The sequence below is a fragment of a genome, unplaced genomic scaffold (genome assembly GCF_019419815.1).
Source record: "Pyrus x bretschneideri cultivar Hongxiangsu unplaced genomic scaffold, Pyrus_bretschneideri_v1 Contig12, whole genome shotgun sequence".
Classification (NCBI taxonomy): Eukaryota; Viridiplantae; Streptophyta; class Magnoliopsida; order Rosales; family Rosaceae; genus Pyrus; species Pyrus x bretschneideri.
In genome coordinates this window covers 9,007,250-9,026,805 of record NW_025999413.1, presented here as the reverse complement: position 1 = coordinate 9,026,805, position 19,556 = coordinate 9,007,250, and the positions used below count along the sequence as shown (strand labels likewise).

The 19,556-nt window shown below is 35.6% G+C and overlaps 2 protein-coding genes across 6 annotated transcripts; both read right to left on the bottom strand.

Annotated features, from left to right (window-relative positions):
• Window positions 1–800: 800 nt before the first annotated feature.
• LOC103947472 (probable galacturonosyltransferase 15) lies at window positions 801–6,671 on the bottom strand. Of its 2 annotated transcripts, none has more exons than XM_009358378.3 (6): window positions 6,160–6,671; window positions 5,748–5,791; window positions 3,754–3,906; window positions 2,005–2,586; window positions 1,606–1,908; window positions 801–1,479 (listed from the first exon to the last, which is right to left on the bottom strand). In XM_009358378.3, the coding sequence occupies exons 1-6, from the start codon at window positions 6,371–6,373 to the stop codon at window positions 1,195–1,197; spliced, it is 1,581 nt and encodes a 526-aa protein (XP_009356653.2). In that variant the 5' UTR covers window positions 6,374–6,671; the 3' UTR covers window positions 801–1,194. The 2 variants fall into 2 exon arrangements, with proteins under 2 accessions (XP_009356653.2, XP_048434383.1); XM_048578426.1 differs by having other exon boundaries at window positions 3,754–3,901; window positions 6,160–6,243.
• Window positions 6,672–14,839: 8,168 nt separating this feature from the next.
• Window positions 14,840–19,345, bottom strand: LOC103947468 (general transcription factor 3C polypeptide 3-like). 4 transcript variants are annotated; one of them, XR_007256028.1, is made up of 4 exons: window positions 19,190–19,345; window positions 16,039–18,911; window positions 15,786–15,939; window positions 14,840–15,274 (listed from the first exon to the last, which is right to left on the bottom strand). XR_007256028.1 is itself a non-coding variant. In XM_009358375.3 (3 exons), exon 2 carries the CDS (start codon window positions 18,814–18,816, stop codon window positions 16,039–16,041), a length of 2,778 nt encoding a protein of 925 aa, XP_009356650.1. In that variant the 5' UTR covers window positions 18,817–18,911; window positions 19,190–19,345; the 3' UTR covers window positions 15,413–15,939. The 4 variants fall into 4 exon arrangements, 2 of the variants coding, with proteins under 2 accessions (XP_009356650.1, XP_009356651.1); XR_667275.3 differs by having other exon boundaries at window positions 14,840–15,261; XM_009358375.3 differs by lacking the exon at window positions 14,840–15,274 and having other exon boundaries at window positions 15,413–15,939.
• Between the last annotated feature and the right edge of the window lie 211 nt (window positions 19,346–19,556).

The following is a 19,556-nucleotide window of genomic DNA, read 5'->3' as shown; positions in this document are numbered from 1 at the left end:
TGACTTTATCGAAGAGAAAATGGGCCATTGGGGGAGGGTAGTTACAATATTTCGATCACTTTCGCGTGAGCTGCTCATCTATTGCAGTGTGCCCAATATAGCCCAACTGCATAACATTGTGCTTAACGTATTCAATTATTTGGAATAAAATCCATTGGAGGCAAGCAATTGTAGGCAAAGGCAGTGGTACCACTCTACCATATACTTTATTGGTAAACGTCATTTTCTGCGCATGTAAGGGACGTATGCATTTGGGACCAAAGACGCTAAGAAAATTTGTACATGTGAAAATATTAACGTGGATACATTTTATATGCGTATGGTATACCATTAGTTAGAACACTTTCAAACAAAAACAACTTCATCATCTTTCGTTATGTATTCAGGCAGTTAGGGTAACTCTCGCATCAAATAAAAACTTTGTGGAATCAGATGAGATCAAAATGGCAAAAGTCTCATGCTTTTGCAAGAAGTGTCCTACTAATAACGTGATCAGACTGTCTTTACCCAAAATTTTCTTGCCTACCAACCATACTTATTGTTGTGGTAAAGAATGCTTTTATAATCGTGAAATAAAGAATTTACAATAACAAAAGTAAGTCTATGCAATGCTGACAACGCATCGTCATCCCTTATTGTATGGGCATGTGACTGAGCAGTTAGATGCATTACAAGACCCATTTATAATAATGCCTCGTAAGCACAAGATGCATAAGCAATTGATGCTAGCACCGCCCAAACCATTTATTTATTGGCGGCCTTGTTCTCCTTTTCTTTGTTCCTTTTTAAAATACAGCAAGTAAAAAGAACAGGAATAAGATTACTCTAAAACTTGAGCAATTATGGTAGATAAGCCTTATTAACAAGTTTCATCACTGATTAACTAAGCACTTCAGTTACCTGAGTAAAATTTACAAAATAACGTCAGAGAGAGATGCATCCATGAAGCTTTACATCCCTTATACGCATTGAAGGTTGAATTTGAACATCCTGATTCTATCGTATAGTCGCATCGTACCTTCTTCGGCTATTGTCTACTATGATTTATGAACATGAAATAACACCATCTGAAGTGTCCAGAGCTGAGTGTGAGCAGAGACTGAAGCCGAAACCTTCTTCCCTCTGCTTCCCCAGACTCTGCTTTCGGGATTTGTCCCAAAATGAATATCGGAGGGTTAAAGGACTTCGTCCTCTTCACCCCATGATTCTACATTTCCTAACAAACTTGTTTGAACAATTTACATGCTTGTTCCACAAGCCTCGTACCCCTGGAAACCCAATCTCGAGCCATGGCTTCGCTGGGCCACTGAAGTGTATAACGGAAGCAGCTTCCAATATGTCTTCGGGAACCTCTGGGGATCGAGAACCTAACCCAGCCACATGCCACAGTGGGTCAATAGGATGCACATGACCCTCAAATGCAATTAAGGCGGGCGGAACTATTCCTGGATGCCACAATATCAACCCAGACTTCTGGTTCTGCGAAGTGCACATAAGATATTAGTATCATGGTATCGAGTCTCAAGAGTCCAGAAATATGAATGTTTTCTTATTTACAAGCAGTTTCAAGTCACAAAATACTGGCTGATGTGAGAATATACTTACAAATTGTAGCCATTGATGGTATGTTTCTGTAATATTGGTCCGCCGCCAAGCTGCAAGATCAAAGACATTCATGCCATACAGCCACGCACAACGATCATGATTGAAGTTGGATGAAATGATAGGGTGTGAAAAATTGAAGTAGTCATTGTAAGTTCTTCCCGGGCAACAGTTGTCACCACACCATGAGTTGACAACTGCACCAACAACATTTCCATTGAGATCCAGTTCCCACAAAGAAGATAGATCCTGCTGTACAACAATATCATCGTCCAAGAACACTATCTTGTTGAGATCTGGAAAAAGCTGTGTGTCCAATGAAAATTAAATGATATCGTTACAAATTCTATTCAACATCAACCATTCCTTAGGGAATATCTGTGAAAGAAATAGAGCAATTACCTCGGGGATATAAATTCGAAGAAGGTTCATAAGGGAAAGGCAGCTGGGGCTCAGAGCTTCTAAGAATCTTTTATGTTCTCCATCAGACTCAAAGTCATCATCTTTCAAATTTCTATAGTAATGTCTCCAAATCTGGCGGTGGATCTCTAGCATCTCCTTGACTCCAACATTTACTTCCTGAGACCAGTCGTATTGGTGTAACCCTTTAACTTCCACCACTGCTGATTGAAAAGAATTAATTGCAAACCATGCATGCATAGGAGTATAAGTTTTCTTGTCAGTCACTATGTGGAAAATCAATTTTTCAGGGTTGGCTGATTTTTGGACTGTGGATGAGATAACGACAGAAGCTGCGAGGACATTATCAGTTAGAAGAACAAGGTGGTGAAAGGAGGGATCGGAAAGTCGAGAAATATATTCAGGTGGAGGTAAACGAGATCGAGCTATTGCATTTACAGCATATTCTTCAGCTAATTTGAGGCAAAGACAATGTATGCTCTTGGGCACACCATGTGAGGCTAAGTGCCAGTAAACTAATTCCCGCTGTCTGGCTGACTCAACCTTGTGTTCCATTCTTGATAGCTGCATTAAACAAGCAGCTATTCTTCAGTTAATTAATTAGTATAATATTATCAACAGATATTCAAACTGATAGCAAGTCATAAACAACTAATTACTATGGATCAATAAGAAACTTCACCCTTGTATATTCTTGAATTTACTACTCAATTTCAGAATTTTAACATATATTATCTTTATCTCAAAATTTTCAAAGAAAAATTTACAATAGGGCTGACGAATGCATATCTTAACTCTCCACTAGAACTTTACTTCAAGACAAATTTTGAACTTGAAAAAGCTCATTTGTCCAACTAAGTGCAGCTAGCAACAAGTGGCAAAAGTTAACACGGCAATTTAATTGCAAAACTTTACAGCCATTCAAAGTTCTTGCGGTCCAAAGGCTGGCACATTCAGATCAAAGGTAGGTTCCTACTAAGAACTAGAAAGTAGAACGTGAAGTAATCTAAGTGAAAGACGCTTAACTACGAGATTTTGCATAAATACAACATAACATGGAAGAAAATTGGCATGGATAGTGATGGGACAACAATCTTCAATCTACTGTCATCAGAAAAGGACACCTTGAGCAAAAATAATGGAACACGAATGTATATTCTACCCACTACTGCTAGAGAAATATTGTATTCGTTTTGAACAAACGGTCAAGGAGTAGGTAGAGAAATGGAAATTGTTTTGAATTGAAACTGGAAGCAGGTAGCTGACTAGCTTAGGTTCCAACACACTGGCTGCACCGGTTTTGGACCATCTCTTTTTCATTCATATTAATCAATGAGTTTACATATCTGTCATCATCCTCCTTTTTTCCTTAACATACAAATGCCAAAGAAGTTCACTACATGGACAAGGAGTCTTCTTAATACAATTATTTTGTAATAATGCAAACAAATTAAATTAATTATTGCAATAATAGAAACAAATTAAATTAGATTTATTTGAGAGTTGACCAGACCGAGGTACAAGACAAACACTATTAGGTCAATAATCCCAAAGGGGTAGGTGGAAGTTAGGGTTTTGGATCAATTTACCAACCCGAAATTGTGGACTAGACAATAGACATTGCATCACCCTACCAGAAAACACACAAAAGTAATAAAGGAAACGGAAACAAAACTAACCGCTAGCTATTGAGTGAGTCCAGTAAAAAGTTAAAAACGAGTGAGTTTTTACCATGGCCTTTGTTTTGAAAGCGAATGCTTTGACATCTTGTTGCTTCAACGTCATCTCCTGGACCAGCTGGTTAAACGACTCGATCCCTTGCTCGTTATTGTTTACGTTACCATCCTTTGCTTCCAGCAGTGCTCTTGTCAACTCCTCTCTGAGCTTCATTAGCATTAAACCACATCAAAACAATACCTATTAGATGATTAAATGAGCACGATAACCATTGACGGAGCCAGAGTTTAATAACAATGGTGTCACAATATTGGCCAAAAAAAACTTCATTGGATCATTTCGTTGAGCTTCTGGTGCGTATCTGCCAACTTATGCCGAGTTTTGTCAATTTTTGCTTATGACTATCGAGTGAGGCTTTTTACCGAACACTTGTTGCGCATCATAAGGTCACACACAAGAAATAAGATAAGAACGACAAAGGAAAGAAAGAAGAAAATTTACAATAACCATACGGGGGGTTGTACAAAAGAAGCAGTTTGTAATTCATCGTTTTGACTCTTTTTTTATTCAGTTTGCCGCAATTTGCGTATACATTGGGGTTATGAGCAGTTAGTCATATACAAATATACAGATAAATATACATTGGGATTATGAGCAACCAATGATCCTATGTTGACTCTGCCATTGATGATAACCGTTTTTTATTTCTTTCGGAAAAGACGATTATTCTACTCTAATTATAAGGACGTGGGTTCAAAATCCGACATAATAGCCTAGCCAAGTAACCTAATCCACGTCTGTAACATGACAACCGTCTGATCGCACCAAACCGTGTTGATGTGAAAATGAAAAGGCTAAAAACAAAGATGGTAATGCCAGTTGGTTCCACTCAAGCTAAATGAATGTTTCTTTGGCTGACAATTACGTTTTATGGACGTAGTGGAAGCAGTCACAGTTCTGGTTCTGGAAATAGGGAAGAGATCCTCTCCGGATCTTTCCCATCAAAGCGACCCAATCCATTAATCTAGACCATTAAAATTTGATTCAACGGATATAATTATTATAATTTGTATAAGAGTCTTCTGTTTATAGCTATTGGATCAAATTTCAAAAATTCGGATTAATGAATTTAATGGATTTGATGAGAGAGATCCGGAGAGGATCTCTTCCCCCCGAAATAGACGTTTTGGGCAAATTATTGTATGTCTTGTTGGCTTTTATTTTAATATTTCTAAAGATCAAGTTGACGAGAATACTATGAGTGCAATACCAACTGGCCACGCGTCTACAAAAGCAACTGACGGGGAGTGAAGGCAAATACCGACACTCCCTCAAATGTGCTTATCCACTGACTGTGCTCTCTATTTTCCTAGTACCAAATTGCCATCACCAACTACATCATTTACCAGAAATACCATTTATCAATTACGAAAAATCAAGCTAAGTATAGAAATATTCTTATCAAAATTAAAATATTCTTCTAAATTTAGCCTTAATAAAGTTCAATAGTCAAATATGGTCTATTATGCGCCTCAAACGAGTGCGCCAAATAATGAGCAGACACACAATTCTAATCAACTGGTTTAACTTATGTTTGTCATAGTTTATCACATTAATTATAATAAGTGTATTTAGAAGTGATTTTAAAATGAGTTTACTTAAAAGTGTGAGATCTTATGTTTGATTTTCGCCATAGGCGAAGTTAACCCACATTATTATGGTAAGTTCATTGTAAGACTTAGCCCACTCCCTGACCCCCTTAATGTAGATACAATCGTTTTTTCAGAAGAAATAAATAACTGAAAACGTTTTTTATGAAAATATTTTTGAAACCCCTTATTAAAAAAATGAGTTAATCCTAAAATGCTTTCTACAAGAAACATATAATGGTTCATCCAAAATTCAATTATTTTAAAAACACTTTCAAAACAAAAATCTTTTAGTTTTTCTATTTTGTGCAAAATAATTTGTTTATATATATATATATATATGTGTAAAATTGAAATGGTAATATTGTCAATAAAGTAGTGTAGTGGGGGAGCACTTACTAATGATTCGTCACTCCCGCTGAAAAACCTCCAACCTACGCAGTCTGCAGCATTTGCCAAAGCCAAACACAAAAAACCAAAAAAATAAAAATAGTAAGTAATAAATCTGAATTTTCAGCAGAGCAGAATTCAAGGTACATTCAAAGCATTAGTATTCAGAAACAACAAAACTTGCAAGAAAATCCGCTTCAGAAATCAGAGTTTATAAGGTACAACAGCCGACAGCCAGATTATTACATAATTGCGATTACGCACGCAGCGACCAAATCCAAACGTACAACCACGTCACAGCAACCCGAAAATCCTCTTCAGATAATTCTAAAATATTTCAATTAATTTATAATTTTTACCTAAATACTTTAAGAAACTAAAATAAATAAAATAAAAAAGCTAGAGAGAGAGAGAGAGTTACCGAGCGTGGAAGAGCAAGCAGTGGTAGATTCAAGGACAATGAACGCAATTCTAACGAAAAGGAAGGGCAAAACTAACGCGAGCACCAGCAACAACGGCAAGACCGTCCGGCCGGAAATCCTCCGAGTCGCCGCCGTCGAAGGAGATCCCTTCCCGGCGCCGGCGCTGGATATCGTCAGCCTCTTTATCCCCGTCGTGGATATATAAAACTTCATCTTCCCCCACAACAGCAACTCCGCCTCCGCAGCAGCTTCATATCAATGCGACGGCGATGATCGGCCGGCTAGAGAGCGAAGAGCAGCTGCCCCGAGATCACTGGAGCTCCGGCGAGATCTGACGGGAGATCAAAAATTCTAAATGTGAGTGGGATTCGATGTTCGGAATTGGGAGGAGGAGGAGGAGGGCTCTATTTGTGGAACGAAAGCCAGAGAGAGAGAGAGAGAGAGTCGACTCAATAATCAGATCACAAAATTTAGAGAGAGAGAGAGAGAGAGAGAGAGAGAGAGAGAGAGAGGAAAAGCCAAAAGCAGAACCGCGTTGAAAGCCGCGGGAAAGAGAATGAATTTTATAGGGTATTATTTTGGAGTAATCATATTCATACAATGTTTTTTATCACATTTTCATATCATCGTAGGCAGCATTTGATATGAACATCCGCATCATTTGAATTAATAAAATTTTTAAATTTATTTCAGTATTTAATAAGCTAATAATTAAGAAAAACTTGTTAATTAAATAATAATGGTGGTATACGAGGAGAAGTCTTATTCCTTCATTTCCTTGAGTTTTACAATTTTTTCAAATGATGTAGTTGTCCACATCAGATGCCACCTAAGGACCTAAGGTGGTATAAGAATATGGTATAAAAACATGATATGAATAATATTAGTTAGTTAACTAATAGTTTGGGGACCTCGGATTAAGGGTTAATTAAGGATTTGGCCTTGGCTTTTCGCTAATGGCACCGACAAATTGTGAGTGTTCCCTCGCTTTTGTTTTGTGATGGGCTTACGCTATGGGCTACTTATGGGCCCAGCCCATGGGTCAGTCACTGTAGCTCTGTTTTTGTGCCCGCAGTTCTTCTTACCCGTCCATCATGGTAAGTTTCTTCTTTTACTTTTACTGTTGAGATTTTGTTAACTTTTTTGGTGTATAAAAAAAATATTTTTAGTAAAATAGTTAAAATATTTACATCTGATTTCTTTGCTCCAATCTTGGCTTTTTTTTATTTTTTTTATTTTTATCAAACGATATTATCTATACTGAGGGACAAGAATGGGGGTGGACTTAGCCTCATAATGGATTAACAATAATATGGTTCAAACTCGTCTTTAGCGAGAATTGAACTTAAGACCTCTCTCATTTGCAAGTAAAAAAGAATACCACTAGACTGTATACTAAGGGCCAATTTGGGATTGATGCGCTTTTTTAATAAATTGTTTATGATGTGCTTTAAGAATAATCAGCTGCAAAATAAAGCAGTTGAGCGTTTGATAAACTGTATGGTTAAAAGTGTTGTGAATATGAAAGTAATGTAAAAACAGTGTCTGGAAGGATAAATAATGTCATTGTTTAAAATTAATGAGCTTATTACAGGAATTAAAACTATTCTAAAGGCTCAACTCCGTTTTTTATTAAAATAGTTTTTAAAAACAACTTATAAGTTGTTTTTTAAAACGGATATATGAAGGTCATTGCTTTAAAAAAAAAAAGGTAGTATATTTTATTTTTATCAAATATTTTTTTTACTATTTAACTTTAAAATGAAGTAATTTTTGGTGGAAAAAAAAACAATAACAAACTGAGCCTAAGTGAATGCTCTAACCTTGTTTGTTTAAAAAAGAATACACGATCAAGTCATTAGTGTTATGAAATGACGTCGGGTTGCATCCCTTTTCATCGGAAAAGGATCCTCACCGGATCTTTTTTCTAGGGATTGGAGGATTTCGTGATTATGATCGTTTATTACGTCATATGGTCCGTTTTCGTTAAGTATAATTTATATTTAAATTTAATTTTAAAATAATTTCTAACCTTACGATATATAATGAACAATCTCAATCACGAGATCCTCGGAATCCCTTGAAAAAGGATTCAATGAGGTTCATTTTCCCTTTTTGTCATCAATTAATGGCAAGTGATCAGGAGCTAAGCATTATCAAACTTTGATTAGACAACTTTAATTAACTTTCGTATGGAAAAAATTAACATTATAGTAGCCATCAAACTGTTGTATCTGACATTAATTATTTTTAAAGACTATTCCTAATTTAATCCCCAAACGGTTGATAGATTTTTTTCAAGTACCCAGTATTCATTATTTCACATATCATAATACAAATATATATTTTTATGTGTCTCTTTTTATTTTATAACATGTAAAATACCTGCTTAAATACTGGACACTTGAAAATGATTCCCCAAACAGTGACATGAATTGATGAATGAAAACTCTAGAGTTGTTGTACGTTTCATGACTTAATTAATTAAATGATAAAATGACTCGTTTGAAATTGTTTTTAAAATGATTGAACCAAAAGTGTTTTTGGGTTTCAAAGACACTGGAGGTGCTTCATGCAAAAACCACCAATTATGTACTTCTTTCATAAATAACTATAAGTATTTTTTTTTCAAGATTCATTTATATTTTTACTAAGGATTGCTTTCAAATTTAAAACATTTTCATCATACTAAAAATACTTCGTAATGTGCAGTAAAAATATCGTTGTGCTCGAACTTATGTATTTAATTCTTTTATTTTCTATATTTATGCATGATAGGGACTAAAAATAGAATAATAATCCATTAAAGCAATGCAACCCACCATCACAACGTGTAGAAATATGTTGACAACTTGGCTTGAGAACAAAACGAATGATATGACACAAAGCAGTATTCATAATTAAATTGACGACGATCGATATCCACCACGGACTCGCAGTTAAGATTTATGCTCATATATAGTTGAGTGAATTGATTTTTCTAATCTATAGGGTTTCAATTGGAGATCAATTAACGTATATACTGATATTTTACTTTATTTGTGGGGTTTTAAACTCGATTTTCATAGATAACAAATGCAGTATAACATATAAAATAAAGAAAACTTGATTTTAATCTTTAAATAAGATGAAGTTTAGATAATTTCTCATGCAAGACTCAAATATTGGTCTCATAATTCTATTTAAATGCCAGCATTTAAATTCCATGTCTTTTTTTTATAATTTTATAATTTCATGATTTCTTTAAGTCTACACTAATTTATTATAATACATTTCCGTACATATATTTTAGTATACAAACTCATTATAATATAATTTAGCACAGACATTATGATACAAACATTTAAGTATACTAATTCATTATGATATATTTTGATACAAACATTTTGGTAAAAAAAAGTTAATTTATATATATATATATATTTTTTAATTATTAATTATTGGTACAGTCATTTTTATACACATACAAGTATAGAAACTCATTAAAATATAATTCAATACAGATATTTTGATACAAACATTTAGATATACTAATTCATTCTAATAGTACAAACATTTCGGTAAAAAAAAAGTTAATTTATATATTTTTTTTGAATTCTTAATTTATATATTTTGGTACAATCATTTTTGTACACTTATGTATTTATATGTTTTTCTTATGTGTCACTAATTTCATTTAATGTTTTCTCATCTAGGTTTATTTATAATTGGAAGAACTAAAATATGCATATTAATAAAATCAAAATTTTAATGTGAAAAAGAAAATAAAATAAAATACACATTAAATAACAAAAGTAGAATATTAATTTTAATTAAAGTACAGTTCAAAGGATTAAAATCAATATGTAATCCAACATTAGCTTTGTTTTAAATTTCAATCTTTTTTAACGCTTAATGTTCAAAACTCGCTAAAAAAATATATGTATTTATATAGTATTATATTCTGCCTCAAGATTTTACAAATTTAGAGTCAAATGATGTTAGGCTCATCAGTAACAGTCAATAGGCATGGCTTTGGCTTTGGTTTTTCTCATTGACGAATAAAAATGGAGGCATCAATCATGACAAAGCATGCAGAAACATCTCTGACTTGCCGTGAAATATTGGCAAGTCAATCGTCGTCATTAATTCTGTTATTTTCACGGCGTTACTTTTTTTTTTTTTTTTTTTTTTTTGAACGCCTTCACGGCGTTACTTTGTCACAAGGAATTTATAGATTCAAGCCCTCTGTCTTAAGTTTGCCAGACATCGAAAGTAAATGATTGTACGAAGACATAATTTTGCATGTCCTATAAGTATAATGTTTCTAGTATAATATGTAACATTAATTAGTTCTTAATTTGGTTACATCTCTTTGTGCTGAACACATGACTCCGTAATTCGATTATATCTCTACTTTCAACATAAGGACACAAAAGAGCTTACAATTCAAGCGTTCAACCCCTTCTTAACCAGAGGCAAAGCCATGAAGCGACCAGATGGTTCCAGGCCCATCTTAATATTTTTTTACTCAGAAAATTTAGTTGTATGCTTATGATTTTTAAGGTTTTTCTGTATGCTTAGGTTCTCAATCTGACGTTTTTACTTTAATTTATTTCATGGGGTTTGATTTGAGGTTGGTGGCTCCTATAGAGTTCAAGCAATCCGTTTACTTGTAAATTTTGAGGAAGCCTCTGATATGAGGATCAGTGGAGGGAGAGAGGAAGAAACTAGAAAGTTACGGAGGTTCGGGGTTGAGGTTTAAGTGTAAGGAAAAGGATTATGAGGACAATACTATGTCTGACCCAAACAATGGAAGTCGGTTGCTCACCACACAGCATAATAATTTTTGTAAGATCATAAAAGCGTTTCGGATTGAGACTTTTTGACCATTTTCAAGCTAAAATTCTAACTCTACCACTATTCTCAACCATCGATTAAAAAAAGACATGAGATGAGTTGTAAAACAAAAACTCTAAAGGCACGAATATTTATGGTCGATTTGATGAACAAGTTAGACGTATAATATACTTGACTGGAAAATAAGAGTGAAAACTGGAAACGTTTTTCTAATTAAATAGACAATAATTAGTTATGTCTAATGACAATGCATAGAGTACTTGATCAAGTATAAACTAATCATGGGGGGTTAAATTAATTTGAATAATTTGGAAGTGACCTCCTCAGTGTTGTAAATCCATGTCTGCATGCACATGCATAACTTTCGGCTTTCTTTGGCAAGATCTTAGACGGTCCAATAAACTAGTTCCCATGCAGCAGTACCGAAACGATAACTTTTAAGTCTAGGCAAGTATTGTCCCTTGCATGTGGCCTTTGGTGTTGTGCATATTCTTAGTACAAACAAAATGTGAGGAAACAAAAGGGATTATCGATGTTTGAAGTTGCATTTTTGCATTAACTCTACGGTTAGGGAAGTGTTATTGGTATTCCAAAAATCTCATTTTACACTCCTTACAAGTATATTTTTTTCTAAATATAAAAAGTTTGGAGTGTAAAATGAGATTTTTGAAGTGCCAATAACAATTCTCTACGGTTATTATAATTTATAAATATATAACTAGAGGGTTTGTCTTTCTGGATATTTTCTGATCCATAGTCTTATATGTATCGCCTGTACCGAATTGAATTTATAAGGTGATTAATTAGTAAAAGGATTTTTTTTAGATTAAATACCATTCCTAAGAAAAAAACAAATGAAAATTCTAATGACTTTAGCTAAAGGAACATTGCTCCACATTATAACAAGTTTATGGACTAATGCTAGCGATATTTTAGTTTAGAGACCAAAGCTGCATTCCGCTAAAGATTAGAGATCATTGGTCTAATTATCTCTTAATACAAATATAAAAGAAAATTTAAGGGTGACAAGGGTGGATTTGTTATCCATCGTGAAAACGAGCCATTTGCTTAAATCAGTAGCTTGAAGCTCTACCCATTTACACCATAAGTTTGTTTAGAGCAACTACAAGTCCAAAATATATAACATTTGGAGATCCATTTCCCCAACTACAGTGATACAATTTTTAGTAAGAAGTAATACTTTAATATAAACAAGTTAACTGTAACTACTTAAGGTGCGTTTGTTGTACCGAACTATCTCAAACTAGACTAGATTCATAACTAAGCTGAATTGACTTGACTACTTGGACTAAGTAGGTCAAAAATAGTGCAATGTTTAGTGGGGTGCCATATTATGTCCTAGACTAAATGAAGCAGGACAAGAATAGTTTGAGTAGTTAAGAGCTATTTGCTCGTGCACACGTAATTCTTGTTCCATCTCTCCTGCTCCTATGTCGCTTGTATAATAAAAAATATCCAAATTTTTGGGGTGTAATCGAAAGGAGGTGAATTCTTTGCCCTCTTATTTTCATACTCTTCTCATATCCTCATGTTTATGTGGTCACGGTTAAATCACGTCAATATTTTATATTTCTATTACTTTTTGTTTTATTATTTCTATAAAAAATTAATATAAAATATTAACGTGATTTAATCCTGATCACACATCATAAAAGAACATAAAAAAAGTATGACAATGAAAAGGCAAATAATCCACCTCCTGATCGAAAAGATCCAAACGATCGACAACGAAGTATGATCTTTACTTTTCTCCTCGATCGTGACATTGACATGGTAGGCGACTGTCCACTATCATGTCACAAATTTCTTTTGGTTAGTGATCTACACCTCACAACATACTGTCTTTTTGTTTGTTGTACACAACATTTTGGTTGAGAGTAAAAACCATACGTGCTCCAATTCTGAGGAACCATAAACTTAATAAGCACATGAAATCAGGACCTACACTTTAGGCAAACCTGAAGAGATTGAGCGAGATGGTATAGTTTTTTTTTTTTTTTTTAATACTATTATAGGGTAGGGAAAGAGTTCAAAATTATTACACTAATTTAGAGCAAGATGATCTGATCTTATTGGCTCAATTTCGAAAATATTTTATATGAAAAGAGTTTATTGCTGCATGTTTTTCCGATTTAAAATGAACAAATAAAAAAAAACCTTACACATAATATTGTATATTTTTTTAGACAACAATAATATTCTGGATATAATCTCTTAAATCCAAAGAGATTTCAACAAAACATAAAACGTCAACTTGGCCAAACTATTTGCCACCATATTGGTGGATTTGAGGGCAAGAAGCATCCAAATCTTGAATTCATCCACACCCAAACTCAAAAAATTGAGATGACACTCCAAATCCAAATTAACTCCATTCTAGGTGAAAAGGGTCAAACACTTCACGATTTGGCACTTAAAGAAATTTTGTGTGAAAAAATTGCTATATAACAAATATGAGAACACTCTTTGACAATGAGTAGCTCCGACTCCAAAGAGGAACTGGAAAAGAACCAATTAGTGTCCATACCAATATGAATTTTGTGATCAACACCATTAGCAAAATCACCAGAAACAGTGAAGTAGACCCAATATAAGCTCATATCACATGAATACAAAATTAAAATAACTATTAGGAGATAGTCACTAATAACCTCAACAAGGAGGCACTTATAGACAGAAATACTAAAACGAAAAAAAAATTGCAACAATCAATAAAAAAAAGGAAGGAGGAAGGCTAGCAAAAGGGGGTGTCACCGCCCCAAGTCACAGTAAGCGCCGATGGCTATGGAGTTTTTAGATCTATTTTGGAAAAGAGAGAAAATTAGTATAGCAGAACAATACATAATATTGTATATTGAATTGAAACACCACAATAGCGATGAACTAGTTTTTATGTAGATTATTTTCTTAAAAGGTGCTACTATTCACACATTTCTTTTTACTTTCCACACACCGTTTCTTAATTTTTGTTATTTGATCATCTTTAATTAGTATCTAAAATTTGAAAATTAGAAGATGTACATAATATAAAAAATGACGTGTAGGTAACACTACCCTTTCTAAATTTGGGTTTGAAAGCACATGAGTACTAGAAGCTTCATTTTGTCGCTAAAATCAAGGATCCAATTATGAGATTCCACAAAGGTAGGTTAAATGTGGGCTTCTCATAATTTCATGGGCCCACAAAGTTGGTGTTCCATCCATTTATTTATGTCGACCCAACCTTCAGCCGGGTATCATGCAATTTAGATATACACGCGGCATCAATCTAATTTGCTTAGGACTTGGCAGTTGAATTTGGATCCCCTCCGAACCTTAGTGTTCAAAGCTTAAGAATCAGAAAATCCAAGCAGTTGGTTTTGTTTGAAAGAAAATTTGAAGCCCTTAACTTGTGTGATGAACCAGCGAAATGAATCAATGAGGACGTCTAATTCAATTTGAGTGGTTCGAATTTCTAGACCTTGAGTGTTGAGGGTCCCATTAGGTACAAAATAGACAAAGAACAAAAGGTCAAAAGTACGGGAAAATATGAAGAGACTCTTTTGCAATTAATATATTGTCTCAACAACACTATCGATGATATAAATGATTGTTTTAATTTCATATGAGAATTGTTATTGGCACTCCATACACTCCAAACTTTCTATAGTTAGGAAGAAAAATACACTTTTGAAGAGTGTATAATGAGATTTTTGAAGTGCCAATAACACTTCCCTTTCATATAACAAACTATTGTTTGTTAGATAATTGTTACGGGATGTCTCTTGACTGCAAGAATCTGTCTGAAGTATGGGTAAATGGGAAATAAAAGAGCCAAAGTCAAAGCGAAAAAGATCATCAAATTACATAAATGTGGGGGGCGTTGTATGACAATTTACACAAATGTAGTTTTTCACCACGAGTAATAGTGGCATCTGACCTAGCGGAAAAAGAAAACAAATAGGCCAAAGAATGATTACGGTACTTTGTATTTTTGGCTGTGGCGCCAGGTACTCGAACATTGGCTCAAGACATTTTCTCTACCTCTTCTTACTCTGAGAATTCAGGGGCAACCCGCGTCCTTGAACAGTTGAACCAATAACCATCTTTAGGCTAACCTAACCTCCTCCATCCCTCGGGACCAACAAGGGTAGTATAGGAATATTAACCTGCACTTTCCTTCTTAAGTATCAATGCGAAGGACACATGTCACTCACGAGCTCAATCCTCGGGACCAACAAGGGTAGTATAGGAATATCAACCTGCACTTTCCTTCTTAAGTATCAATGCGAAGGACACATGTCACTCACGAGCTAAATAGATAGAATAGATTGACAAAAGTAGGTCATTGTCCTTGAATTGTTACACTTAGTAAACTGAGTCAAATCGCGCGACAGCTCAAGCCTCAAACCATAAGAACCAAAGTAAAACTTCACTCAAATTACATGAACTAAAATCATAACCTAGCCAAGATAAAAAGTAATTTTGGAACAATACCATCAATCTATATCATATTAAATCAAATTTCATATAATTCACTTGCAAGTTCTCAACTTCCATCGTTTTTTATTGATACAAAACGTTTGAAAGTAACGTTTCGAATCTGGTCTCTAATCTATTGAAACCCCTTGTGTGAGGATATTATATATTTGAGGCGGAGACAGAGAGATGGACTGTGAAGTAATGAAATAAATATCAGGTTGGCCCTTGTTTTGGACATGAAATAAGGGATTTAACACTGGCTTTGCAGTAATGTCATGTACAAATTGCTGAGTGGATCACATACCTTTCTTTTAGTGTTTCCCTCCCATTTCTCAGCAGATTAGACCACGGAAAACCGTTAATAGGCCTTTTCGAGAGAACTGAAGAGATCAACTAGGGAGTAGGAAGCCACCCTCTCATTCAAACAGTCGCAATACCTGAGATCAGGAACATAATTCCTGCAACAAGCAAAGGAATTTTACTGTTATTATTTCACATACTTAAGACCAAGAACAAAAAGCAACCGAATTCTAATGTTTTAATGTAGAGTTGCATACTCAGAAAGTGCAGTGATCTCTTAAGATGGTTCGAGCAAGATCAACCGCTCCACTTTTTTTGTAGATGAGATGCAAATTAAAAGCTGCTTCTCTGCGAAGGTCACAGTAACCCGATTTTTTATTTTCAGCAGACTCTGGCTTTTCATGGGGAAGCTTTGGCATGGGGTAATCCTTCACTTGCATTGCAAGAACTTTGTCATAATGCCAAGCTGCCAGAGTCACAAGGCCGACTTGATGGTACGCCCTGGCTATGTTGTAAAATGCCTCCTGGCTGAATTCACAAAGCTGCAAGTTGTTGTGGAGGAATGCTAAGCCTTGTGCAACACACTGGTGCCTATTCTGAAGTCTATGTCCAAGGGCTAAGTTGACTAAGGCAGTACCAACACAGAGATTAATAAGGGGATTCTCTGGCAATAATTTATAAGCTTCTAGGTATTCTCTCACGGCATCTTGATGACGGCTTTTTTTAGTAAAATGATGCCCAGAAATGAGACTGGGAGGTGCACAGTCTTTGAGTTTGTCTCTCTTATTGCGTAGAAACTTGTAATGCCTCGCATACCAGTCATCTAATCTGGTAATTACTTTGTAATAGCAATTCCAGGCAGCATTGCTATATGGATGCTGGTCTGCAATGTATTTTACACAGTTAACCCCATGCTCAGGATCAGGTGTGTTGTATGCAATTTGAGCTCCAAGAGACCTGAGTTCTTCCGCAACAGAAGACATGTTGCGAGTCGCCTTCAAGAAAAGATTTATTATCTCCAATGCTTCGCAATATCTTTGCAAGGAGGCCAGTGACTTACACAAATCTATTATGAGGTCGTTATACTCTTTATCCTTGAGAAGATCTGGCAGGGGAGGTTCTTTATGTATTTCTTCCGGAGGATCATCATCTGAATCATCACTTTGCCAGTCAACTCCAGAAGCCATGGCCTCAGCTCTCTTATCTTCCTTTACTTTTGCCTTCTTCTGAAGCAACTTCTTCGCTCTTGCAGCTTTAAGCAGATCTGAAGCAGGAGCTACTGGTCTAGATCTGCACAATAGGTTCTCTTTTTGGTGATCCTCCAGGACTTTGACTCTTTCTAACAGGACAGTTTTTGTGAGCCTCCTTTTCACTTTCACCTTTTGCTGAAGTGATTCAATGCTCAGTGACTCGTGTACCAGATGATAGATTGTATCTACAAATTCCTTGGTCATCCCCTTAGCTCGGTAGATGTCGCAAAGCTTCAGTTTCACCTTCCCATTGCACCACCATGGTTCTGATTTATCCGTTTGGGGGTCCATACGATGTAGAATTTTCGGAGGAGATAGCAACAAAATGGCTTCATCTTCTCTGGCTTCTTCAACAAGAATAGAAGCCAGTGTTAATCGAGCCTCAATATCATCTTCAAATGTCTTTAAAGCTTCGTAGAAGCACAAAATTGCCTGTACTCTGTCATTCAATGACAAATGACATTGAGCGATTTTCATAATTATAAAGCCATTATTAAATTCGACATTTCCTTTCAACATCAAATAATACTTCAACGCAGAACTATGATGCCCAAGACTCATATATGACTCTGCAACTTTAGCAATCAAGTCAGCATTATCTGCACTCTTCTCATCAAGAGCACTAAAAATACTTTCTGCCTTCTCCATATTTCCGAGGTAAGCATGGCATATTCCTGCTTTAGTTGTCATTGCCAGAGGCATCTCTTTTTCTGAACAGAATACCAGTTGTGCATGCTCAATATGCTGAAGGGCTTCCTTATGTGAGTTATTTTCCATAAGTATGGAAGCCAGCAGATCAATGACACTAAGATCAGCTTCAGTTGGATGATTTCTGAGATAGTCCTCTAGAATCTGTATAGAACGCTCTTGCTGACCACATCTTTCATACGTCATTGCTCCCGTCTTGAGTGCTTCAACATTATCAGGATAGGCTTGTACTATCTGTTCATAAGATGCTGCCGCTTTCTGATAATCTCCAAGCTTAACATAAAGTGAAGCACGATCAAATTTCAGACTAACATTTTTAGGATCTGCTGATATTGCTCTTGAAAGGCAATAAATCGCATCATGACTGTTGCCTCGTTTATTGAACCGGTCAAAAAGCAGTTCCCAAAGAGCTGGATCTCTTGGTGCTAAAAATGCAGCAATTCTGTAGCAATTCAAGGCATCCAACTCATTACCAAGATTGTCATGGATAATTCCAAGTGTATGATACGAGTCAGGCAAATCTGGTGCTTTCTTTACAACTTCTGTCAAGATTGGTATGGCCTCTTCAAAACGGCCAAATGCATAGTGAAGATTAGCTTCACCAAGCATTCTATTAATCTCGGGGGTTAGCTTCTTCGTTGATCCTTTTCGCCTACCCCTTTTCTTAGACTTCCTTGATCTCCTTTGCATACCATAATTCATGGCCTCCATTATTTCCTCCATGCTTGCTCCAGTAAGATCCTCCCGCCTGGCCTTCTTAACCGAACCTTCGGGCCGGCTGTCCACAAGTGCTTTTCTCTTTCTCTCAGCTAAAGCCTCATAATCCGCCCCCAGAAGTCGCTGATAAAGTTGGTCACCACCATCATCTTCCACAAGATCCAAAGGATTAATCCCATCTATAAAACTCAAGACATTCTCTTCCTCATCCTCATTGTCCTCCTCCACCTCCTCATCTTCGTCATCCTCTTCCTCATCCTCGACATCTTCTTCCATGTCTTCTTCGGGACACACAGCTAGTTCATACTGAGAAGCCTCCTCATGATCACCATCACTAGTAGCATTCTCCTCCTTATCCATCAAAATGTACAGCCAAAGGAACCCTCTCGAACACCCAAACGAAAGACGAAACGAGCAATATCATACACTAACAAAGAATCGATGATACCCGGAACCTGTTTTGCCAATTATTTCCATCATCAAAACCCTAATAGTTAACATTCCCAAAATATGACAAATCAAATTCATAACACAAAAAATTTAAACAATTCAAAACGAAAAATGCATCACTCTGATTGACTCAAAACCCTACCAACATTGCGGCAATCCAAAAGAATCATACTTTAGCATTAATCAGAGAAACGAAGGAATAAGAGAATAATTCAAGTGCAGGAGCAGCTGAGGAACTCAAATTTGGGGGAAAAAAATTAGGGTTTTGGGATTGGAAAGTTACCTGGAGCTGGGAGAGGAGATTGGGACAGGTATCGATATCATTGTGATTTGGATTCGAAGCACGGCAGAAGGGCGCGCAACTTAGTGAGCGCCGTCGGCAAATTTCTAACAAATTATTTACTTTTCGACTAGAAAAATATAAATTACGCTTATTAACGTGGTCAAGATTTTCAAACATTCTATGATATTTGGAGTATTTGCAACCGTCGGATCTTTATTATTGTTTTTTTTTTTTTTTTTTATCAGGCCTTCTATTTTTAGTAGACCTGGCAATGGCATTTCGTGTCGTGTTTTTTTTGTGTTCGTGTTGTTTTTGTGATATATCTGATATTTTAACGGATAGTGTCGTGTAAGATCTATTAAAATAA

Excerpts from the sequence above, each read along its gene's own strand:
- LOC103947468 (XM_009358375.3), bottom strand. The coding sequence starts at position 18,816 with ATGGATAAGGAGGAGAATGCTACTAGTGATGGTGATCATGAGGAGGCT.
- LOC103947472 (XM_009358378.3), bottom strand. The coding sequence starts at position 6,373 with ATGAAGTTTTATATATCCACGACGGGGATAAAGAGGCTGACGATATCC. Across the intron at positions 3,907-5,747 it reads GCGGGAGTGACGAATCATTA|CTCAGAGAGGAGTTGACAAG; the intron begins GTAAGTGCTCCC and ends ATGCTAATGAAG. Across the intron at positions 1,909-2,004 it reads TTCGAATTTATATCCCCGAG|CTTTTTCCAGATCTCAACAA; the intron begins GTAATTGCTCTA and ends TTGGACACACAG.